General features: G+C 40.5%; 1 protein-coding gene across 1 annotated transcript; it reads left to right on the forward strand.

The window, feature by feature from the left end:
- The first annotated feature begins 743 nt into the window (after positions 1 to 743).
- Positions 744 to 25,694, forward strand: LOC104271005 (myosin light chain kinase 3-like). The gene is made up of 13 exons (XM_009865541.1): positions 744 to 1,403; positions 11,591 to 11,657; positions 12,130 to 12,595; positions 13,410 to 13,429; positions 16,249 to 16,354; positions 17,159 to 17,252; positions 18,354 to 18,463; positions 19,543 to 19,684; positions 22,110 to 22,180; positions 22,908 to 23,036; positions 23,499 to 23,651; positions 24,007 to 24,079; positions 25,647 to 25,694. Exons 1-13 carry the CDS (start codon positions 744 to 746, stop codon positions 25,692 to 25,694), a joined length of 2,139 nt encoding a protein of 712 aa, XP_009863843.1.
- The last annotated feature ends 464 nt before the right edge of the window (positions 25,695 to 26,158 follow it).

Genomic DNA, 26,158 nt, shown 5'->3' on the forward strand with positions numbered 1-26,158 from the left:
AAGTAAATTAAGATATTGGCTATGAAGAGAATTGCTTGTATATAAAGAGCTGGCTATGTGGTAGCTGAAATAGAGAGAAGGGGGCTCTGATTTTTTTCAAATCTCTGCATTCCAGTGTCTCCTTTTTCTTTTACTGTCTTTAGCGTATTTGTTTTTTAACAGCTGTATTGACTTCCTGCCTGATGTAACAGGCTTTTCAAGCAATAGAGGTTTTCATCTGAAAAGCTCACCCTAAGACATAGTAATTTCAAACAGCCACATTTAACGTCCCTGTAAGGACCCTTATTCTCTTCAGAGTAGGGATCACATTACATACTAGGCTTCTGAAAAGCAACAACACCACTGCCAAAGTGTCTCTGCCCTTAGAGACCTCTCACATATCGTGTAGCCTTTTTGCTGTCAAATTCCATTGGAGTGCAAATAGTTGAGCCCCTGCTAGGGCTGATGTCACGGAACCGAGTGCATTTAGGATGTGCTTCTCTATATTCACTTCATTTGGAAACATATATATATGTATATGTAAAAAAAAGAATGGCTCAAAGGTAGTTTTCTTCTTAAATAATTTGGGTGTCTCTTCCCTCTGTTTTAGTCAAATATATGAGAGTAGTGTATAAATCAGTTGAGCTGGAGTTGCCAAACTTGGCTGTATGTCCGAGCAGTCTGGATGGGAAGCCTTTGCACCTGATATTGGCCTCAAGCAGCTGATCACCAGGGTATTTCCTTTCCCTATCCAAACCAGCAAAATGACCACATCCAGCAGGCAGAGCTCTTGTGCGTCTATGGTCAACAACTTGGCCAAAATATTTGATCCAAAGGCTTTGCAAAACCAGGGGCCTGATAATGGAATGGATCCCCCTCAAATTCTTCACGTTGTGAGCAGTGATGTCAGCACATCTGAAAGTTTTAACATCATGGATATGAAGTTTGCCTCCCTTGAACAGAAAATAGATAAGCTGTTGACTCTGCAAGATGTTATCCTTACGAAGCTTAACAGCGTTTCCCAAGAGATCTATTCTATTGAGAAGGACATTGAGACTGTAAAGGCGGAAACAGCTGAACCTGGATCGAGGATGAAAAGGAACAAAACTCTGGGAAGTAGTGAAATGAAGAGGCTTTGCTTTAAAATGAAAAAATCTCTCTCTGATGTAAACAGGAATGCAGAGCGGCAGGTTAAGAGACTAGATGGACTGGAACAAAGTGTTTCTGGACTACAGAAGCTGTTAGGGCCTCTGATTGAGAAGGTTAAAACACTACTAATTCATAATTCAAGTGTGAAACACCATGTTCAGAAGCGTAAACTTCGCAAAGCAGTTGATTATAGGAAAGGAACTGGACATGTTTTTAGGATGCACGTTTTCTCGGAGACAACTGCTGAAGCCCTGCTCAAGGAGAAAAGTGAGAAGGTGAGCCCAGGTTTGTGTTTCATCTGGTCAGGAATCATTGCAAGCTACAAATATGTTCTGCTATATGCTTAGCTTTTCATTTCAGTAACATTTAAAAGAAGAGCAACCAGTAATTGTTCTAAATATGAAAAGTATTAAAGCAAACTGAGCAAGTTTCAGTGGAATAGATATAGAAAATGTACTGAGTGATACCTATCTTCATTTTTTCCTTCATTTCTTTACAGTTGTAAAACATAATGAGGGGTCAGTGACACGGGTGACAAAGGCTGACATGGACTTCAGGAGGCTTGGGTCCTGGCCATACATTTTACTATGATGTTCTCAGTTGATAATTATCTGGCGGAATCAAGTTGCAGCAGTTGTGTTATGTGCAGTGGGGTCTACAGCTTAGTGAGACTGGTAAAAATCCTTCTTGGATCAAGGCACGTACATATGTATGTCCTTTATTTCAAAGAACATCTTAAGTGTGCTGTTCCGATCTGGTATTTCTGCTGACATCTGTGGGGCAGGGGGGCTTCTAAACTTGGATCTGAGGTAGGGTTACCGTAACTGGAGCTTTGTCTTGTGTAAACTTCCTCAGGGGAAAAAAATACCAGTGCCACCCTAACAGGAGTTTCATCATGTTCTGTACAAATCCTGTTAAAAGACTACAAAAGGCTCCATTGAATATAATAGGCTCTTGTAAGGTAGTTTGACTATTCTTTTTTGGGTAAAGAAGCTCAATTAGCATTAGAAAATCAAGGAATTTCTTCTAACCGAATATGTTGATATTTAATTAACCTACATTGGACCAAAAAGGTTGCCTTTCATTTTTTTTCTGCTTTGCTTTTTCTCCCTCTCAAAATAGCGACATACAGGCTTTACTCTTCGATTCATGTAAAGAATAATTTTTGAGAGTTTTTTCCTAAACTTTTTAAGCAGGAAAAATGTCGTGTGAAGGTATTACTGGAAATGGCATTCCTTGAAAAAAGAAGGACCCAATATTACTCAGACTGGTCTGGTCAGCAAACTAGGTGATTTTCAGCTTGGTTACTCTTAGGCAGCCCCACTTCTTAGGTGGACAAGGAGCATTTGAGCAATTGTAGGAAACTATAAAAATAGTGGTCAGTGCTGAGTAGCAGCAGAAGTGCATCTTATAAAGATCTGTCGGTTGAACTGGCTGATCTTCCAACATGTAAGAATATAAAATATACAACCTTGTTTCCAGAGCATCATCAGCTGAAGGGAAAAGTTGCTGCTCTGCTAAAGGAGACCGACAACATAAGCATTTTTAACAGACCCTTCTCAAACACCAGGTTGGACTTGTTTCAATAAAGGAGTTTCAGCAAATGAGAAATTTTCTTGTTTTGTACCATTGCTTCAATGAGAAAAGATTGCTTATTTTGAGCATCTGAGTTTAGGGCTACATTTACTTTTCAAAACATCAGTGAAAACAATCTGCTGTGAAAATCCCATCATAATGAGACCCACAGGCCATCTCTGTAACACTGCGATCTCTGCAGTTTGTGGTAGAGCTCTACCTGACTCGGTGAAATTGCTTATTCATCTAAACTATTTATGAATATAAACTGAATCAGGCCTGAGATGTTAATGAACAGGCACCTCCTGGAGGCCTGAACAGGCATGAGGCTGTGCTAGAACGAAGGGCAAGGGAAAGGAAGGGACCATGCAGGCTTTGCTGACCAGTGGGTGTAGTGGAAGAGGCAGGACAGAAGGGGAGGAGGAGGTTGTGCTTGTGGCAGGTCAGAGGGGAGCCAGGGTAGCAGAGATGCAGGTACCCAGTGGAAAGTTCAGAGCTATAAAGGGCCTGGAGGTGGAGGGTAGGGGGCTTGGACAGGATGGAAACAGAGGCAGCCTACTGACAGAGACCAAACGAGAAGATAAGCACGCAGAACCTCGGTCTTTTTCCAGCAGCAGCTCTGTTTGTAATCACCTCACTGATTCATTTTTGTTTAGGCAGGCTCTCTGCGGTGTTGAGAGGACTTGGTAGGAGCTTGTCTAGCATGAGGGCTTAGAAAAGGCGTCATGAGCATGTCTGGAGTCATGCTGGTGATATTATTATGTTGTTAAAATTTTGTTTGTTTTATGAGATAGCATACATATGTTAGCTTGTCATTACATTCCTCTCTGTGCATTTGATTTATTAGTAAAAGCCCATCATAAAATTACCAGGCTATCCTGTGAACAACAGCTGGCTTCAGTAAACACTTAGTCATCTTGGGTTTAAGTGAAAACAGACTTGAATTCAGTCCTGCATTAAGAATAATGGGGCACAGTATGATATCCTCCATCAGAGACTGCTGAGCTTGGCTGTCAGTTTAGTAGGAGCCAGTATTTACCAGCATTCAGGGCAAATAGTCTTTTCTCTGTGTGAGGGGATAGGAACAGGATCTCCGAGCAAGTTAGTGGAAAGCCTGGTCCATGAGACTCTGTAAAGTTGGTTGCTTGTGCCTCTGCAAGCTGCATATTCAGACTGGTTTTACAAATTGTTGTGACAAAAGCAAAAAGAAAAGCAAAGAAATAGAAAACCTAACCCTTGCAGTGTTTTACACCTGAAATGTACCACTGATACCTGTTGGCATAGCAATAAACAAACCTACCTGATTATGCAGAAATCAATCCTTGCTTCTGTTAACACAATCCTCACCACTGTCTCTCGCCCTGTTTTGAACAGTGTGTGGTTTTACGAATGAGGTTTTAAATTGTGAAAAAGCAAAAAGAAAAGCAAAGGAATAGAGAACCTAACCCTTGCAGTGTTTTACACCTGAAATGTACCACTGATACCTGTTGGCATAGCAATAAACAAACCTACCTGATTATGCAGAAATCAATCCTTGCTTCTGTTAACACAATCCTCACCACTGTCTCTCGCCCTACCTGACAACTGTTTTGAACAGTGTGGACCCTGCAGAAGTGCAGGCCTCCAGACAGTGAGACCAGCATCTCTTTTTCTCCTTGGTGGACTCCGTACAGCAGCACTGAGCAACCTTTCACTTGCTTTAGACCTACACATCCCTATTCTGTTCCCTTAGGGCCATGAGCAAGGTGATCCGTTCACTACAGTTAATTCAGAAGGACAGTACCCACTTCTTTGCGCTGCTGGAGATGGTCAGATGTTTTGGATGATGTGCCTGTTTGTCATCCACCGTGCATCAGTTACAAGCAAATACTACTTCTTCATTCTGAGGCTGAGCTGTATGGCAAATACTTGGCTGTTCCCAGCCTCATTCTGCAAAATAATCCAATCATCGTCTGCAAAATAATCTGATCATTCTTAAGTACTTGTAGGTGGTGCAACAGGTGGCTGTGGATACATCTGCATTGTGTTTACCTACTGCTTTAATCACCTGCCTTCCCATCCTTCTCTCTCTAGAGAGGTGCTGTTCTTTGCTTTATTAATTGTAAGATTGGTTCTGATTTTTTCCTAACTGGGTCATTTTACAGAACTGGATTAAGCAGAGCCCCATGGAAAAGGGTAGGAAGAGGGGGAATGGGGAAGAGGCAAAGAAGGGATGATAAACAGCTGTGGTATGTAACCTCTCTTCTGGCTTCAGCAGCAGCTGGAACCATTTCCAGATCGCAGGCTCCACAGGGACTTTTTGTGCTCTTGCAAAATATAGGGGTCTCTGTCCTCTGAAGCAAAATTTCTGCTTTCCTGCCTTTTACTGCCATCCTCAAATACCTCCAGTGCCTTGTACAGGAGGCTAGTTTATTTCTGGTTTGGGTTGGAGTTATAATATTGTGTAGCCTGCAGACACTTCATGCTTTGTCAGTGCTGCCAAATGCCTCCCAGCCGTTTTCCACCGAGTGCGGCGTGACACTGTCACCACATGGTTGAGGGGAGTCGCATGTATTACTTATAATTTTAAGTTATTTTCTTGCTACTACCACCCAGGGAAATCAGCAGGTCTACAGTAAGGGTCTTAAAAGTCTTGAGGTTTTCCTCAAATTCACCTTTTTAAGTAGTCTGTGATAATCCTGTTGCGAAATGACTCTGTAACTCTGTTTTCAGCCCTATTTCTTACACTTACAGAGAAAAGGGGTAAAATAATACTTCACTTATTTCCTCCAAATTAAACAGTTTAGAGATTGTATACCATTAACCTGCAAATACTCACCTGGAGAGTCAGAAAGTCCCTCTTGTTGCCATCGTAAAGCAGTGTTGAACTTTCTGGAGTTGCCTGCAGGTTGCTGTAACTTCGGCCTCCTGCCATTTCTACAGGCTTTGCCATAGGACTAATAACTTTTAGCCATTTGAGACTGTTTCCCACCCTAAAAACACCCCAGCATTGGGAGCTGTGTTTTCTCTTTGAACCCTGTGTCTCTTTCGAACAGGTATCACCCTTCAATTGCAACTCACTGTCTGCTGTAGTAGGAGTGTGCAATCAAACTGCTGTTTGTCACGCGTATTTCAAGATCCATTTAGTCTATAACTGTTCTTCCGATTACTTCATTTTGCCTACAAACACTAGTGTGTCCCTCGTGTATTATTTAAATTCTCTCCAGATTGGCTGTGTTCTGTGTATTTTTTCATGTTTCAGACAAATAGGCAGAATTGTTTCATTTTGGGGGTTGTTTTTTTGATCTGTCTACAAGAGTTTCTGCCACACTCAGTGGCTCTGAGGGCAGAGGCTCTCTGTGGAATCTCAGCAGATGCGTTATCTGCTGCTTGGGCAAAGCAGCCAGTCAGTGCCTTCAGCTGCCGTTATGCTGGGCAATGCTCTTCTTCCCCTCAGGGCTGATGCCTTTACCTAGATATGTTCTTGGTAGAGGTATTCCTGCTTTTGAGTGAGCTACAATATATTAGATTTATAATTCTCTCTCTGACTTTCTCTGTCTATAAACCCAGTATATTTTATCCACGTGACATTTTCATCTTGTTTTGCCCTGTTCTCTCCCTTGCTGACAGACGTAGGAGGTTTTTCATGCCCTTCCTATTCAGAATGTTGTTTAGTTTTTCTTTCATTTTGCCTTGGAACTTGCTGTCTGCTCTACAGGGTTGCCTGGGTGGGATCCTGCCCTGCAGGATGTTGTTGTGGTTTTGCTTTCTCTACAACTCTGACAAACATGCGGAATCGAAGCAGATGCAGCTATTTCTAAATACCTGCATGCCTCCTCGAGTGGCTTATGGGTGTAATATTAACACCCAGGTGTTAACAGCGACTGTTTTAGAAATCATTGCAATTCCTTTACAAAACTTCATGGTGAAGATGAAGAACTAACTAGGAAGTGCTGGAGAGCATGACAAGGCAGATCTTGAGATCTGTAGGGGTCTTTCCCTTTGCCCCAAACTTCCTTCTTGTTAAATGAAGTGCGTTGTTAGGAAACCTGCATTTCTGGAGTCCAGTTCAAATCCCCTACAGCTGATTTCTTAAGTTTGTAACCCTTCGGAAATCTCCCAGCAGTGTGTTTTCCCAAAAGCAGCTTAGGAAGGATGGTTCAAGAAGTCTGAAGGTATTTGACGTTCGTATCATTGTGTGCTTAGCTCAGATAAGCTAGTAAAGCTGAAAAAGACTGTTAACGATGAGGCTACATAACTGATACTGCAGAAAAAAATTGTCCCAGTCGTTTGACAGATACGTGGTTTATGCCTGCAGTTAAAAAGATCTGCCACTGATGTGCCTCTCAAGCTGGATTTTTTTCTTCTTTTCTCATGCTGTGGCAACAGTGGAGCCCCCTTTAAAGGATGATCCTTTGAATGATGAAGGGGAAAATGTGGAGAATAGCACCTAGAGAATTTTGGAATTATGGCAGGGATACATATGATGCACCTGTGAAGCACATGGGACCCTTCATCACACACATGAGGACGCTGAGCAGTGTAAAGAAGGGGTAGATGTGACGCTGTCCAGTATGTTGGTAAGACAAGCAGCCAGTGTCTCCAGTGGCCGTGCTTGCCTGACCTTGCCCCTGATTTGTTCACGTGAAAAACTTGAAAGTGATAGTAACACGCTGCTTTGGTTTCCCAGATGCAGTGAAACTGCACGTGTCAAAGCCGGGTAATGCTGAATGCTCTGGTCTTAGGAGGTGGATTGGCAGCCTCAGGTTTGTTGATCCTTATTACAGATCTCTGTATATTCCAGAAACATGGAAATTATACTGCTTCTCCGGTGTAGTGGGTGGCAAGTCAGCAAACCAAAGTGGGGAATGGACAAAGCTTTGTCTTCCCTGATCCTCAGCTTCTTGCCTAGGATGGTGTTATTCCAAGGGATTTTTCAATATTTAGTATGTGTCTCCGTGCAGAGGTTGTTACCTCATTACCAATGTATTTGCAAGGCAGCAGATCACACAGAAATTCTCGTATATTTCCTTTGGGGGGAATCATGATTCTCATGGCTCAGAGGCTATTTTTGTGTGTGATTTAAAGATACTTGTGACTTGAGTTTAGTTTATGCAGAGGAACAGTTTCTTTATCTAGTTCCAGAAGCTCTATAATGATCATGGAAGAGTCAAAATCTTTGCCAGAAGGTGCCAGCATTTTTTATAGTGTGGCAAAAAGTAGTGACACTGAAGCAGACGGGTATGGTTTGTATATTTTTTAAGTTTCTATCAGAAATACATTCACTGAATATTTTACATTGTTGGGGGGCAGGGAGGGGAGGGAAGAAGAGGAACATAAATGGGAAGAAGGGGATGGATTCCAGCCTGGGATAGTACAAGAGCTGTTGCCCCAGGGTCTCTGTCACATGTGATGCTTTGTCCCGCTAAATCCATGTGGAGGTGCTGGGAGCACCCACAGCACCGTGCCCAGGAGGCAAAACCCATGGCCGATTTCTGGCTGTAAGTGAAATGAGTTCATCACAAAGCTCAAGCAACTTAATCACGTCGATAAATGGACAGTGATCAGGCCTTGTACAAGACTAAGATGTCTTACCATAATAAAGCTCTGCAAAGTATCTAAGAATACAAGAAAGGGACAGCAAGTAAGAAATGTGGTTTAGGCATAGGCAACGTGTCGTGGTATCGGCTGACTGAAGTTGAGAATAATGTCCTGACATTAAGTGAAATGTGATGTGGTGATCAAGGGCCTCTGAGTAAAAGGTTGGGGCTGCTTCATGAAGCCATTCGTTAAAAAAAAAAAATTGCAGTAGGAAAAAAAATCAAAGAGTTTTACTAGGTGAATAAAAAAAATTTGAAAGTTAGCTAGGAAAACATTCCAAGCGTAAGACTGCTACAGTGTAAAGAAGGAATTTAACTAACTACAGCTCATTAAAAAGGAGTCAGATGTCTATAAAAAAACATTAATTTCTTGCTGCATTTGAAATTTATGTTAAAATATTTTATATTTATAATTTCTTTTGCTTGATTTTTTCAGGTTTCTAAAGTCAATTTAAATAATTTCCGAAAGGGTATTCTTTTCCATTGGTCTATACTGACGTTTCAGCCTTTGGAGTATCTTGCATTTTTGTATTATCATCATGCAGGCTTTTATTCTGTCTCTATTACTAAGGGTCTAGCAGTGGTCTGTATAAAAGAATATGTTTAAGTCTAGGAAATGTATTTTTGAAGACACAATACCAGCTGGTGTAGGTACAGAAACCTTTTTCCTGTGGTATATTTTGCAGTCACAATGCAGCTTTTCATGTTAAATGTTTTGTGGAATTAAAATGAAAACTTCATTGAAAGCTTTTGTCTTGTACGAATAGGGAAAATGACTGTAGTGCCATTAACCCCATTGTGCATATTCAGGTTATTAAAGAGAAGGGAAGAAATAAGGTCAGGGTATAATTTCCACTAAAAAATATTTTAGAAATTACCGACTGAAAGAAGTGACATGTCACGACTAACAGACTGGAGGAAGGGGAGTACTAGGATGAGCAGTCAGGTAGGATGGGTGTCGTTAACAAACCACTACACCATCTGGGTGAGAGTCTGAGGAGCAGGTGATGGCTTTGGGTGCTCTCATGCCTGTGACAAATGACAACTTGGTCTTCGTGCCTTCTGTGCCTGGGCTGGGAGGGACGCGTTAACTTCTGTCAGCTCCAGAGAACCTGGCGCAACCCCAGCCTTTACAAGGAAGGAATAATGAGCAAAATTTGCCTGGTCAAGATTTGACAAGTAAATGCCATGTGTTATTACAAATAGCAAAGCATGGAGAAAGCTAGGATGCTCATGTATAGACTATTCATGTGTCTACAGATAGTCCACTGTGTAGTCCTTATATATGTGTTTCTTATTCTAGTGCACTATTGGCCTTATATTTATTGCAAATAGCTACATTTATTGATTCTGAAGAACGTCAATAAATGTTTCATCTGTGGTGGTTTTGCATTTTTTTTTCTTACTGAAATTAGTATGAATGCCTCATCTGCTGTTAAAATGTAAGTGATCAGAAGTGAGCTTGAATAAACACTGTAGTAATTTTTGTAACACCCTGGCAGTTTCAGATGTTTGGCGTCGTCCAGTGTTCCTTCCACTAGACGGATTTTCAAAAGCTGGCTTCTGTATTTCACACCTGCAAACTACAGCAATATTTAGTAGGAAGTGCTGTATGCCTGCAATTAATTCTGAATGCAGAAGGGAAATCTGGCCCCGTGCATCAAAGAGCTTGGAGGCCGTTTCTCTGGTTATTTGCTCAGCTGACTGTATTTGATCAGAGCTGATGTCCTCAGTGGCACGGTGAGGTTGATGTACTTACAGGAATCCGAGTGCATTACTAATTGCGGTTGCCTTGCAGAATGAATAAGTCTGAGGCTTTTCCCTACTTCTCTTTGTGCTTTTCACCATTAAAAAAACAGAGTGAACATTGGTTGGCTCCATGTGATCCATCTGGAATTGCGACATTTATATTTAAGTTCTGTGTGAACAAGGCTCCAATTTATACTTCAGGGGTGCTTACCTAGCTGTATTTAGGTGTCTTTTATATTGTGGCTTCCAACTTCCTGGGACCAACTGCATCCCAAACAGTTGTCAGGCTCAGTTCTTATTCTCATATTACTGTTTCTTTGTCCCTTGCAGATCAAGATTTTCTGAACAAGTCCTGCTGAAATCCTTTCATTCAGTCTTCCTCAAGTCTTTTTGTTTCTCATGGAGTTTCCTTTCCCTTGAACTTGGTGCTTATAGTGGATACACATTGCTTTAATTACATGCCTATTTTCTGTATAGCCTGATGAAATTAAACCCCTAAAAAATAAAGCATAAAAAATGCAGATGGCTTACCAGAACAAATGTTTAGTAATGGGAGTGATTCATGCCCAGAGTACAATGAGAGTAAGCAGTGGGACAGCTTGCATGATTAAGACACTCAAAATTAAGCGCCTGGCCCAGTATATTTTGTTGAAATACGTATTATGCTGCTTCAGCTGGTAGCTCAAAGACCATAAGCAGTCTCTCTGGAAAATATTTGGAGGTATCTGCATTTTTCACGCCCCTCGGATCTATTACTAATACATATAGTTCCAATTTCGTGGTACTGGGAGATGAAGAAGGCAGGTGGAATTAGAGCACCAAGCAACAGCAGAGACCATGGTTTACTGTGTTCACTGTCCTACCAGAAGTCTGGGAGTGGCTGATGAAAAAGCACACTGAGCAAATGGCATAGGAATATGAGTAAATAGTCATAAAGGTAACAGTAACAGCAGTTTTTATGAGGAGCTGGTGTGGTATAAAGCACCTCTAGATGTCACTGTAACATTGTAAAGTGTAAGTAGGAGAAAGCTAAAAAGCTGACTATGGTTTATACACTCCGATCCCTGGTAACTGTTTCAGTCAGCCTGTGATAAATTATTGGATCATTAAAAATGCCATTACCAGATGTTGATTAACAGCAAAAAAATTTTTGAAATCTGTCACTAAGACTGTTACTGAACATTTTACTAGAATATTAAATATTCCAAGCTTTGGTTTAACTAACCTAGTTTTTAGCTGCAAAAACTAGAGCAGGGCAACAGCTCATTTCTGGATGCTTTTTTCTTTTAGTATCTGAGGCTCAGTCCTAATCTTTTCTGGGCTGTGTTTATGCCAACACTGATGTTGATTACAACCGAGATAATGTCTCTTTCTTGACACTGGTACCAATGCAATCAACTTGACAGTAATTAAAATAAGCACCATCATTTAGATGAAGAGCATAGTTAGACTACAGAGTATGTGGACTTGACCAAAACAATTGGGCTGCAATTTCATGTGGAACAATACAACATGAACACTGTATAGACTGATTAATACGTCACTTGCCTTCTCCACAGGTCATCAAAGAAAAGTCACGTTTGAATGAGACAGGAACAAAAGCAAAGAAGCCACCAGATTCAACAGGTTAGAATATTTTAATTTTTTTTTTGATCATTTTCTAGTTCATAAGGGTACAGCTGCACAGAAATAGCTGTTTTTTTCTGAGCAGTTCCAGAGAAGTTGATTGGGTTATGTATGTGCTCATCAGCAATATCAGGTAACATCAATCTGCTTTTCATGTGCCTGTGCACATTATGACAACTGCTCAAATAAATTCTTCAGTTTTGACTTGGCTGACAGTAAATCTGAGTGACAAAAATGTTTGCTGGTGCTGTGTCTGAAAGGAAGAGTTTGTGACCCATGATATCTCTGTTTTAAAGAACTAGTCTGCTCTTGCTTAGGAGATATTTACACTGACCTTGAAAGTGGGAGAGGAAAGCAAGTGCCTGGTTCAAAATGCCAGAGAATTTATGCTAAGGGCACAACCCTGTTTTAATATTGTTACTGACTACCAGAGAATTACTGAGAGATTCCTTGGTAATCTGTTTAGTTACAGAGGGGGCCATCCAGAACAGCCAGTCCTGCTCTCAGGAAGAAGAAGTTGATAAGCTCAACAAGGAAAATGTCGAGAGGGAAAGTTCCCTTCTGCTTGAAACGGATCCTCCCAGATTTCATACTGAAGAGCCAGAGGAGAAAGCAGAAAGTTTGCCTTTTGAAAGCTGTTCTGAACACAGGAGAAGCTCTGTTCAGGAATCCTTAACTACAGAAAAGCAGCAAGAAGAAGATGCTGTTGATGATGCTTGTCAAAGGATAACTAGGCAGGAGATAGAGTGTGAGTCTCCAGCAGATGAAGAGAGGAAGGAGGAACATCAGGTGTCTGGAGATGAAAGGCAAGAGGAGAGGGAGAAACAAGGGGAGGGAAATACTGATCAGAGTGAAAAAGTTGTTGAGGAACCACCAGCTCCTTCCCAAAATGAAGATGAGGCAGGACAAAGCCATGATCAAGAGGAAGCAGACGGAAGGTAAGGTCTGAAGCTTAATCTGCTCATTCATAAGGGACCTATGCTTTAGAAAAATGCATAGTTCAAGATTCAAGTCCAAGTGACTGGTTAATATAAATATTGATGAAAATTCACCCTGATACAAAAGTTTAAAATGAGTTTATCTCTCTGATCTATGGTACATGGTACTAGTAGTGTGCTTTCATAGTTTGCTTGGGAAATAGGCTGGGAACATGGCAAATATGTTAGGCTGCTCTTCATCTCTGAGGAGAATTCTGCCCTCTTTGTATACTGTTTGTATACTGTTTGTATACTGCAGCATCAAATAATCTGTGAGTAAAGTAAGGTTAGATTAGGCCAAGTACAAACTGGGAATTAAGTTACTGCAAAATGTAGTAACGTAAGAAATAACATAAAACTACGAAACTTTGCCCAGGCAATTAAACTGATAAATTTGCTTGTTGTAATTCTTTCTTTGCTGCATTGATATACCCCTTCAGGGATAAACCAGTTTAAGGTCTCAAGAACCTATATGAACAGAGTGAAATCCCAATGCTCTCCCATTGCTTTAAAGGTGAGATTGATAGTCAAATGTTAAATTTAGAAGATCTGAGGTGAGGATTTCTGTAATGGTGAAACATTTTGCTGCCATGATTAACGTAGGGGTAAATTTTATTTCTCAAAGTGAATATTAAACCAGTTTGGTTTACACCATGAAGAAAAATAACCTTACGTTATTTGAATGCAATGTATGTGTAGGCATTTTTCACCTGTGTTTCTAAATTTGCTCTGCTTTAAGTGTACCCTGCTCTAATGCCATGTTTTGTCCTTGCAGGTGTAAAGGCTGCGAAAAAGGTACAGGAAATTATAGTTCAGTCACTGAGCAGACCTGCCAATTTGAGCATAGTGGTAGCAGTAAGCACCGAGTGAATGATGAAAGATGACAACAAAAAAAGCATGCTAGATGCAGAAAGTGCTGATGAAATATGTAAAACTAAAAAAACCCCAGCTCTTACAGGAACTATTCCTAAAGGCAAAGCATTTGATTCCGTTTAATTCCACTGGTATTACAGTGACAATCAGAGAGAGACATCTGTAAAGAGAATGTTTTTGTGATTACAATTAAGAGGGGAAAAGGTGTGTATGGTAGCTCTGATGGGAAGCAGTTGTTCATGGGCCGCATCCTCAACTCATGGGAAATAACACAGTTCTGTTTGCTTCCATCTTAGAGGCTTCTCTTCCGGCAGAAATTAGTTGCAGCTAATTTGCTTCTGCCACAACTACTCCACTAATACTGTCTTTTTTCCCTCTTATTTTAACAGCAGAGCTAATACTCCTAATTATAGAGTGATGGCAGAAATTATATCATGTGGCAAAATTGTTTGGCCTGTGGAAGTGCTGAGAACATGTGCTTACACAGAATCTGCAATGCTCTGAGTATAGCCTGCAAAATCAGCTTGCTCATATTCACAGCACTGCAACCTGAAGTGAGAACAACTGCAGCCTGCAAAATAGAAAAATACAGATTTTTGTGTGGAAGCCTGACCGATGCTGTTGAACAGCTGGATAAATGATGCTCAGGCATGGAGCTCTGAAGCACTGTTTACCAGGGTGAGGCAGAGATTTCTAATATTAGACCTCCGTCTGGAGAATTTCAGTGCCTATCCCTCTATATGAAATAATGTCTTGTGAGAGGATGACCTGCAGGATTTGAAGATACATGTGTGTGTATGTGTGTGTGCATGCATAGAACTCAGAATTAATTTCTTTGCTTTGGGAATGGGGAGAGAGTGGGGAACATTTATTAAGTGTCTGTGCTAGGCTCTTGTAGCAGGAAACAGGAGATAGCATATGAAAACTTTAAACACCATCACCTGTCCTGAGCTCTGGCAGATCATTAGGAATGACATTAAGGTTAGAGTGTCTCACTTGCAGCATCTGTGGTCTGTCATGGGAGGTCATTCTCGAATAGGGAGAAATCCCCTCTGGTGTGCAGGAAAAGAAAAGCAGAGAGTCTGTCACTGGGAAAATCTTGAAGGCCAAAACTTAGGCATAGTTTTAAAGAGGCACTCTGGCCTCTTGAAGAGAACACACCCTTGACCGAAGTTTGGTAATATTTGGGACCTAAGCTTTCAGAAAGACATTTTCTTCTGTCACTTACAAGCTGAGGCCCTTGGAGTTTTTTGTTGTTAAGAGTCAAATTCTGCCTTTAAGGTAGAGGTTTTCTTCGCATTTTGTGGGTTTTGGTAACACACAAAAGCCTATACTTAAGGTCATGCAAGTCAAACTCTGCAGAATTCCAAGTAGGTGGCAAAGTTCCAGAAGCCCCAGCTTTTCACAATTCCTTGACTGTGAACTAACTTCCTGACCATGTAAGTTATTAATACTGACAAAAAAAAATCTAGGTACACAGCTGGTGTCCTGGAAAAATGGACATTCACTGTGAATAAGGACAATCTACTGCTACGTTAATGACTAAAGTGTTCCTGCCAGCTACATGCTGTTGAATGTTTGGGGTTTTTGTTTGTGTTTTTAATCATTTTCACTGGAGTATTGTAAGGTTTTAAAATTGCTCAACAAGCCTCACAAAAGGGAGCCAGTATTCCAAACCAGAGAGCTCATGTTGAAAAGCTGGGGCTCTAGCCCTCCCAACCAGTTGAAGAAGTATTCGTCACCTTGGTCAGCCAAAGGTCACTCTCTGGAATATCAATCAAATGGAAAACAACATGGGTATGAAACTGAAGTCGCAACACCCTGCAAAAAATCCAAAGAGAAATCAGGTGTGCAGGGCTGGTCTCCAGCAGGGATTTTGACGTCAGGATGGCAGAATGGTCCAGCTTGTGGAGGTCTGGACGATAATAACAGAGACCGGCATTTGTATCAAAACTCCATAGCTGCTACAGCGTGATGTTGGGAACCCAGCACTTCTCTGTGACCATCCTTACCTTTTATCTGCCATCTCTTTTTAAGGACAGAAATTCTTCAGAGCGGCATGTGACAGTTACTGTGTGTCCTATCACAGCAGCTCCTGAGCCATACTGGAAATCCTAGGCACTGGCTGCCAGGTGAAACTCCCTCATACGCACAAGCTCTAAATGTGATCTTTAACGCTGATGACGACACTGTGGAGAATGACAAGTTGTGTCAAAGAGTAGAGAAGGGGATTCTTCACTATACTTCATTTTACTCAACAGTAAAATTTGTAAAAGAGCCTCCTCAAACTGGGCCTAGGAGAGTTCATTCTCTCATCCCATCCTGCTGGAGAGTTACAGTACATTCTCACCTATTAACAGTCTCTGAGGAAAACGTAAAAAAGACAAATCAAAGAAAAAGTTGAATTCCTTCCAAACGCTTTGCTGAGGCCCTTTCTGCACATGAAGCTGCGTTGGTTTAGTCTAGCGGTCTTCACTTTGCCTCTTGTGCAGATGATGTTAGCCTAATCAAAGAGTCCTTGTCTTAGTAGTGTAGCTCCCCAACAACACCCTGTTTTCCGGACCAGAGCTCCTTGAATAAAACTCTTCTTAAATAACAGATAATTACCTATGTATAAAATTTGCAGTATTCAGGTCTTAAATGAGCTTGTTTGGGAAGTGAGCTTGAGGGTCTAAAATATGAGATAGACAAGCACTGCATGTTACCACTCATATGGTATCTATCTGTTTTGTCTTTTGCAGATAATAGCCCTACTCCACCAGCACCGTTTGATCACCGGATTGTCTCGGCCAAAAGGGTGGGGATCAGCAATTATTATAATGTCAGCGAGAATGAAATCCTGGGCGGGTAAGTCATGTGAACCTAATCAACATGGAAAGCAAGGCACAAATTTGCAGCCAAGCACCCTGAGAGGTGAATGGAAGTAACATGCCTCACTAGAGATGAAGTCATGAAAGTCTAAGCTCCAACAGTGCTTCAGAGAGGGATGAAAATGGGGAACTGAATTTTGGCTTAAAGTTTGACATCAGCAGACTTGGCCTGTTTTGGATGTTGATCTAGGTCAGCCAGCTGCCCTCAGGTTCTATGATGGGGCTTCTGCCTCACATTGCAGTCAGCAGGACGTAGAGACATGTTGCAGCCTTCTTTCTCTCAGTGGATCCCATCCCTGAAAATACATGGATGTGTTCAGATAGATAAGCAGGCTAATCTGACAGGCCATGTGCTTACTTGTTCTCTCATGCTGACATTGCTTAGGACAGAGTGATACTGTAATTTCTGATGTCAGTATGGTAAGGCTTTGTTTCGTCATGAAATCACAACCCTCCCTTGGAGGATGATGATGACATGGAGAGGGGCAGATTGTGCACCTAAGTGAGTTTTTATCCTTGCAGTATGGTAACTTCCCTGGGATCAGTCATTACATGTTATGAGGTGAGTATAGTGAATCACACAAGTAGGATAATATCAATTATAACAGTGTTTGATTTTGGGATGTCTAGATTAGTAGGGAATCTAACCTACACAACGAAGTAGCAGCAATAGAGCAATTGAAATGGAACCCAGTAGGGAGAGGATAACATAATAACCTAGTTTACATTCAGGGCTGACACCAGTAACAATAGGTGAATTTTTTTTTCTTTTTTTCCCTAGAGGACGATTTGGTCAAGTGTACAAATGTGAAGAGAAAGCAACAGGTCTCAAGCTAGCAGCCAAAATTATAAAAGCAAGTGGCCCTAAACAGAAGGTTGGTAGAGAGTTATATAAGTCTTTTTTTTCTCCAGTGGATCCTACACAGTTCTTCAGCTGCACAGCAGACCAAGGCCAAGTGGCTCACAATCCATCACACTCAGGACCTACTGGATCACCATTGGCTCTATTTCTATTTCCCTTCTCCTCCAGAACTTTCAGTAACTCATCTAATAAGTGGTTATTTCTTTTTTTTTCTTTTTTAAATCTTAATTTTCAACATTCTTTTCAGCTCTTTGTGTTTATTTGGCTTTCCTTTTTTGCTTTCTACTGTTAATTCTATTAGTGTTTGCTTTAATGGTAAAAACATTCATCAAGCCTGTGGCGTGGCATATTCGCTCCCAAGCATACTGTAGTATTTGCTGCAATGACTCGATGTCACTGTGAGGGTTGCTGATAACAGGCACCATCTGGGCTGACACAGCACAAATCTGGATGAGAATAATTAGTCTGCTCTGTTTTGCAAACCTCACGGCCATCTGGGTCTTGCTTTCACAAGACAGACATGCACAGGATCCTTTGTGTGAGAACGGTGTCATTAATGGCACTCAAAGGTGGGATTTGGCTCAGCTGACGGGGATTGCTGAAGTATAGCTGTGGCAAAGCTGGTCACCAAGTGCCCTAAGAGTCAGTGAAGAGAGTTTGGCACCACCAGAGAATGATTCAGCCCATCCTAAGCAGCACGTCTGAAATAGGTTGGGCTGGATTGGTCTCTCTCCCCTGACTGCAAAGGGAGATTTTGAGGACTGGCCTGAACTTCTCTTACACAGCTTGATTTTGTGTACCTACAATGAGTTGAACCAAGTCGTTTTTCACTTCTTTCTTTTCTTTACACCCCTGTGAACGCACCATGTGGGCTCTCCCCTTCTTTTTCCCCCAAATACCTTATTACTGAAGCAGTCCCCACTCAAGCTCTGAACTCAAGCTCCTATGGCCTTGACATCTACCGCTGCAAGGAGCAATCAAAGGCAAACCCTGTGTTTGGTTGCTGCAAGTGAAAACATGAAGATAATGTAGATGTCTGGTTCAAACCATGTCCTGTTTCATGTAGCTTTCTTTGAGAAAAGGCTCATGTAACAATGCTCATGACCCTTTACAGGATGAAGTGAAGAATGAAATCAATGTCATGAACCAGCTGAATCATGTGAACCTCATCCAGCTATATGATGCCTTTGAATCAAAAAACAACATCGTATTAGTTATGGAATAGTAAGTGTGTTCTTTTCCTTCCCTTTCTCTCTTTACCACTTTGGCTAAATTGTCCAGTTCCTCCCTACTTTCTCCTGAAATAAGGAATAGAGCCTTATACAGGTAGAAAAGACATATGAAAGATGTTCTCAGAAACAAAATTAAAAATGGAATTGGAAAGTTTTTCTATGCAGCCATTTATCCATTTTTTTTTCCGCTGATGTGCTGTATAGCCATTGCTCTGTTTGCAGGTAGAGCTGTGTTATATATCTTCTCTTTAATTTCGAATTCTAATTTGTGTCAGCTAAGAAACACACCTCTCAGAATATCTCCAGTTCTGTGAAACAACAGAGAAGACTTCTTACACAAAAGAGGAACCAGCTGTAGGTGTTGTGCCTAATCTTTATACTGCATGCCTGAATGGATGAATCTGTTTTTTATGCTGGTTCATCAGGCTGATTAGGTGCAAAATATCAAGTTAAGCAGATGTTGTCTTAAGGAAGTCAAAAAGGGCATAATTAAATTGTTGAAAGGCATGTCAGAAGGTTCAAAGTTACGTGAATTTGCCTATCCTGGACATTCTCAGTTCTCTGAATTTGGTCTACACAATTAGTGTATCCCAGAAGGTAAATGTCTGTGTAGCCATGAATGGGTAAGATGGAGTCATTCTTAAATGTGATGAGACATTGTTGGCTTTAGGTAGTTTCAAATTGAAATTTTGGGTCTTAATCTCTGAGGGGGCAGACTTCAGATTTAACTGTGGATTATCCAGCATATTATGTTCTTTTTCTATGTGACTTCATTAATTTCATTTGTACAAAATGATGACTGAACATAGCACAAGGTTCAAATTTCAAGGCTTTTGTACTTATCAGTGGGTGGGAGATTGGCCTCTCATACGTCAAAGAAGTTCAGGCCAGTATGCATCAGAACTCAGTTTTTTGAAATCTCAGATCAGAGTACAAGCTTATATTGTAGACCCACCTTACTGAACCTGACTATGAAAAATTGAAATGGTCAGTAGAATAAACTCACTATTACTCTAACTGCATGGGGTTGGATTTGGACTTGGTCACCACTTACTGTCTTTTTCTCATCAGTGTGGAAGGAGGAGAGTTATTTGACCGGATTATTGATGAAAACTACAATTTGACAGAGATGGATACTATCTTGTTCATGAAACATATCTGCGAGGGAATTCAGTACATGCACCAAATGTACATTCTTCATTTGGATCTCAAGGTAGAGAATTCAGATGTATGTTTCATGCAATGACAGCTCTTATTCTTAATGGAATAGCTGTGGAAAATCTTATTCTTAACGGTAGGTCATACAGCTTAGCAGATTCCCATGGCAGAAACTACAAAGGGCCTTATTCAGCTTTTCTTAGACCAAGGTGTGTTTACTTTAATGACACTAAGATCAGGTAAATCACTACAGGAGCAAGTAAATTAAATGAGAGTTATGGTCACATCATCAAGCCTCATAGCATTTGAATTTTCCCAACGCTGATTTTACAGAAAGACACCAGCTGACTACAGATATCTTGCTATTTTCAATTTTGATATTTGGATCTCAAGATGTTGTGCAAATATTATTTAATTCAACTGCACGAGATCTCACTTTTACACATCAGCCATAGGGTGGCCATTATCCCATTTTTTTACCATGTAGAAACAAAAGCATGAGTGAGTGGAACTGAATTCAAGGGTCATTCAGGATCAGTAGAAACCCTGCACATCTTTCTGAGGACTACACTACACGGTTGTGGTCATGAAAGACAGTAAATATATTGCCAGCTTAAGGGAAAATACCTTAAAATGTACTTGCTAAAATGAAAGAAAAACAGTCGGTGGCTGATGTAACAAATGCAATGCATCTGTGTTGGGTTAGGCAGTAGCTGGTGCTGCAGCTGAAGCCCGAGTGAAGGGTACCATGTAATTCCTTAGTTATCTGAACTATTCAACTTTGTACACAAAAAAGTCCACTCACTTCTTTTTAAAAACAATTGCGTATTCTTACTCCAGTTGACACAGTTAACTGGTTGATAACAGCTAACTGTCACCCCTTAGAAAACATTTAATGTAAAGGTATTTTTCAGTAGACTGTACATCTGAGATGTACATCTTTCTCCCTTAACTCAAGTTTTTATCAAATAAAAACTTGTTTCTCACCTTGGTTTAGCATAAGAACAAAATAGGATGAAATCTTTATTTTTATGACTGGCTATAAAGCTTCCTCATGATCCCTGAGCTTTGCAACAAAGCAAAAAGAAACAAAAAGTGCACAAGACAGTTTTCTCTTTGGTGAGATTTTTATTATGGCTGCTGGTTTTGGCTTGTAATAACTGAATTACATAGTACATCTTTAATGTTGTATATATATATATATTATTACAGTAGTTGAGCAAAGGAGCAGATGCTTGTTGGCACTTGCTTCAGTTGCTAATCAATGACCAAACTCTCTTTTCTCTTTCCTTACGAACATCCATTAACCTAGAAACCTGTCAAATGGAAGTTTGCATGGTTCTTTGGGACACATTAATTATGTTCTGGGAGATGGCAGTTTTAATATGAGCTCAGACTGCTGACAAAAAGGGACATATAAAATCCAAGAAATTCTTCCCAGAGACCTCTTCTCATGTGCTTGCCAACTATGGTTTCTCCCTTCTGTTTCGCTTGTTCATAGATTGATGTCAGGAACAAGTGAGTTTGGGGAAGAAAGCTTGAAATTGAAAAAAAAGTCATCCTGACCATAATTACCCAGGACTTCAGAAACTATGGACATACAGTGTTTAAAAGTCCTATGGTGTTTAAAAGTCCTCCATGAAAAAGGAATTAATAATGGTGACAAAGGTTAACTAATACTTTAAGTGTTGAGGGCAGTTTTGTTTCAGAGGACTCAATGAGCAACAAGGCAGAGTAGCCATAAAACTGCTGGCAGTGAATAGAAGACTGTATTTTAGGTACTTACATTTCAAACACAATTGGCCAATTTGTGTTCTTAATCCCTTCTGTATGAATTTGGAGTAATTCTAGGATTCCTGCCAGGGAAGTGAAGAACAGCATTTGGCCCTATGAAAATCCAGAGGGACTGAACCTGTGAATCCTACCTTTTGCAAAAATATCTGAGAAAAGCATTAAGTTAATAGGACTAGTTTAATGTGTCAGTGTACAATCAGACAGTTACTGCCAGAACATTCATTAACTCAGAAACTTAAAGCTCTAAGATAAACTTCAAAGCCCATAAAATTCTGGGGTTTGGTGTGTTTTGGGGTTTGTTTTGTTTTGTTGTTTTTAAACAGTGTCAGCTTATTAAGGTCTGTAAAATCACAATGTCAGCATCCTGAAACTCTTCTTTGGAAATCTGCATTCTCTGACCCCCTCTCCCTATGAGCTCTTTATCTGAGCTACTGCCTTATGTCAAACTGAAAAGCCAAGAAGAAGAAAAAGCAGTTGCAAGGCACAGAACACAAAACTCAAACTACGGTGTGATAGTGTGTGTGGAGAAGGGTACCGATGCAGAGAAATCCAAACAAGGAGGAAAACAAAAGGTGCTGATTAGATGCTTGTGATGGTTTTTATTGTTTTTCTCCATACAGTTTGCTGAAAGTCTGTTTTTTCATACTTGTTTCTCATTAAAGTGGTTTTTTGGTGTCTCTTGGCAGCCTGAGAATATCCTGTGCGTGAACCGAGCAGCAAATCAAATAAAAATTATTGACTTTGGATTGGCAAGAAGGTATGTACATTTGTTCCTGCTAATCATAAATGAATTAAGAAACAGCAAAAAGAAGTATCGCATCTCTACAATGACGTATTTGATACATAATGGTCTCCTACTGTTCTTAGAACAATTTTAATGTGTCTCATTTAACTGGAGGTATCTTTTAATGAGGAATGCTTGGAGCCGAGTGAAAAACATTTGTTGTAAAGCATTTTTTTTAAATAGAAGGTTGAAAGAGGGCTAAGCATGCACATAAGTATCTTGGAATAGCTACAATGGAAAAAATCAGTAGGTACATCTTGTCTGGTCTCATCTCCAGTGTTAAGATTCTTCAGAAAAGAGTGTAAGAGACCATCAAGGTTTGTTACAATATATTCTATGCTGTATCACTTTCTAGTTTAATTAGATACCATAACCTCAGTGAAGGATTTATTGGTTAAAAATTCCATGCCTAGTATATGGAGAAGTCCCGAAGGGATGTTAACAGCTGCTCCGAAGAGTCCTTGAAATTTGAATTTCTTGCTTTATATAGCAGTTGAGGATTGCCCTAAAGTATGATATAAAGCTTGCAAATATTTTTCATTCTGTATATGGGTGTATTTACTTTTACTTTGTACCTGTCTGTCTTTGTCTTCCAACTGAATTTCCTGTGTGATTCTGAAATCCTACTAAGTGCTGTACAACTTATGATACAACTTCAGAGCTCCAATTTATGTCCTCTGTTAATGTTTCCACTTCCTAGATATAAACCCAGGGAAAAACTTCGAGTTAACTTTGGGACCCCAGAATTTCTTGCTCCCGAAGTTGTGAATTATGAGTGTGTCTCCTTTTCTACAGACATGTGGAGTGTAGGAGTTATCGCTTATATGCTGTAAGTAGGATTCAGTATCTGCCTCATAAGGTTTTTCTAGGTTGAACTGTGTCAGTCATCCAAATTTGTTGCTATACTGGAAGATTGACACAATCTGTACCCAAAGGAGAAAATGTAAGTTTCTTTCCAAGTTCTGTATTCAGTAATCTCTCCTTCTTTCCAAGCACCATGACCTTTTCTTCTGTTACGCTGCACATCTCCCATCAATGTTTGAGCATCCTGCTTCCAGAATACTGTAGACTGCTTGGTGTGTTCCCAGTAGGTTTGTGTGAGAGCGATCAGAGGTCTAGAAAATATGACCTGCCATGAAAGAGAGTAATGCTTTGTTTGTTAGGGAAAAAGAGTGATTATTTAATAACATATTGCAAGATAGGCCAGGAATAAATCATAGGTGGCACATTGGAAGTGATGTACAGCAAGGGAGAAAGACAGGAGGATTAAACATATTTCTTTTTACTTTAGCCTCACTGGATTGTCTCCTTTTCTGGGTGATGACGACAACGAGACCCTCAACAATATCCTGTCCTGTAGCTGGGATTTTGAAGTTGAGGAATTTCGAGGTGTTTCTGATCCGGCCAAAGATTTCATCTCAAAGCTTCTCATCAAGGAAAAAAGGTATATGATCCCTGTGTCTTTGAAATGTGTGTTCTGTGCCATCATGTCACAGTTCTGTCACTTGTGATGCTCCATTGCAGAACTGTCATGACTTGCCTAAGTTGTTTTTTATGTCCATGTAGAACATTAGGATGCCACTTCACGGGTGCTGTTCATTGTGTCCACAAAATGCTCTGAAGTTACCCAAATGCATTTTTGCTGTGAAGCAAAACTTGCTTTGTGGATTAGCTGCCATCTGGTGTAGTGTCCTGAAATGACAGCATTACGTAATGGCAGAGCACATGACCTGTAGGAGATAACTGTTGAATTGTAAGGTTCTGGGAAAAACACTTACAGCATTCTGGTTTTCCTTTAGCTGGAGAATAAGTGCAACTGCTGCCTTAAAACACCCATGGTTATCAGACCACAAGCTCCACTGCAGACTCCAGGTCCCTAAATTTAAATATCCTTGTGCATTGTAGATCTGCTGTTGCCTTCTTGTGTTGCCACATCACTATTTGCTTTGACATTTTTATTAACTGGTTTTGAGTCTTCCTTGCTGCTCCATTGGGCCACGTGTGTCCCCTTGCCTTTTTTTAAGCTGTTACAGTTTGCATGCTCAAACTTGCTCATCAATTCTTGCATGTCTGGAAAGAAATATAAGATCATGCAGTTGCTGTGCGTTGCTGAGTGGATCCTTTTCCTAGCAAAATGAGACCGTTTACAAAGTGAGTACTGAATTACCATATGAAAAGAGTTTTCCAGCTGGGGATGATTGTGCTTCCTGCTTTGAAAACTCTTTCAAGCTCTTCTGCGGACCCCCATGAGTGCTGTTAGATTCCATCCTGCCTTTTCCCAAGGGATACCTCACCCAGTGCATATCCTTGTACTTAAGCAACTTCTTGCCCTTCAGAGATTGCCAGTTTAGGGGCCAACACAGAACAATCAGTTGTTTGTTCGCACAAACAGTTTAGTTGGGCTGAGCTGGAGGATCAACAAAATTTTAAATAATTTTGATTATTCCTTTTTTAAGTAGTTAGTGAGACTGGGAGATTCATGCTGTTGATGAGCTTGCTGTTAGCTGATTCTAAGTGAGTCCACTCTGTGGTTAAGTGGTTCATGAGAGGATAATTTTAAGCAGGTTTCAGAATTTTTACAGCATTTGATGTGCATTATTCACTTTTCCCTTTAAGGCAAAGCACATCTCTGTTAAATAAAATGACTGCTTTATTGTCTAGAATGTATGAGTCAAGTTGACTTTTGAACTACTGCCATCATATAAATTAGGAGACCATGTTATTAATTGACAGAATATCTTATTAAAATAAGAGCAAAGATTATGATGAAAATAAAGCAGTCCCAGCTCTGCTGATGAGGTGAGGTGGGTTCTGGGCAGGGTGGACTGAGTAGTGTCCTGACATCTCTGTCCTTGCAAGACGTTCCTGTTATACAGGGTAAGGATAACAAGAGATAGTATAAAATGGGAAATAATAACAATCAAATTAATTACTATAGTTTTCGTTGAACTTTAGTTTTTGTTATAGTCTTCCAGAGCAGCAATGCCATGAGATTATTAGAAGGTTTGTAAGTGTGCTTACATAGTAATAATAAGAGTTTGTCCTCATTAGATATCTCTTCAGAGAATTCCATAGGATACAATTTGACTCCTTTATCTGGGTTCTGATGAAGCTCCAATTCCTATGACCTGAGGAACAGGCTGTGTTTTTACAGTGCTGCAGGAACACAGGCTGCTTACCTGCTGCGCTGCTTTCGATCGCCATCTTTCCTCTGGGGAAACCCTGCCCTAGTAGAAACCTTACAACTCGTGTCATCCTTTGCAGCTCCTCCCATGGTATTTTTTGTTCATAATTCTTGTGCTTTGCTAAATAGCTTCACTAAACATACTGATGTGAAAGTGTTCTGCCATTACCTTAACTAGAGGTAAGATGTGATTGATCTTCAATTAATGCTCCAATAATGGCATCTTTCTTTATTTTTGTTTTTCTTTTCCCCTAGAAGAAAGCTAAGGATGACTGTGTGTCCCCAGCACCCCCAGCTCAATAACCTCTCCGAAAGAGCTGCCAAACGGAAGGTTTGTTTCAGGTCTCAGGTGTTTCTTCAGGCATTAATACTGTAGCCTCTGTGGAAAGGATCAGTTGGTGGCTGAAAACCTTGCATAGTCTGAAGTGCATGCTGCAAACTGTATTCACCACCACCATCCCTGCTATTGTCTGGAAAGCATTCAAAATGTAAACTGGCCCTATCACTTATACCAAGTTACAGTAATGTGCAAAAAAAAAATCGTACATATGAAGCCGCATGTGCTGCAAACCCTGACATTTTAGAGGGAATGATTATGCTCCCACAGGCTGTCAGGGGACAGGATTTCACCCAATAATTTTTCAGTGTTGAAAGCTTTCGGGTTTTCATGCTGTGGCTAGGAGTATGGTTTAAAAATGACAGAAATATGAAAAGTAATTACTTTTTAGCAGAGGCACAGGTCAGACCCTCAGGACAGCTCCTCTAAC

This window comes from Apaloderma vittatum, unplaced genomic scaffold (genome assembly GCF_000703405.1).
Source record: "Apaloderma vittatum isolate BGI_N311 unplaced genomic scaffold, ASM70340v1 scaffold12442, whole genome shotgun sequence".
Classification (NCBI taxonomy): domain Eukaryota; kingdom Metazoa; phylum Chordata; class Aves; order Trogoniformes; family Trogonidae; genus Apaloderma; species Apaloderma vittatum.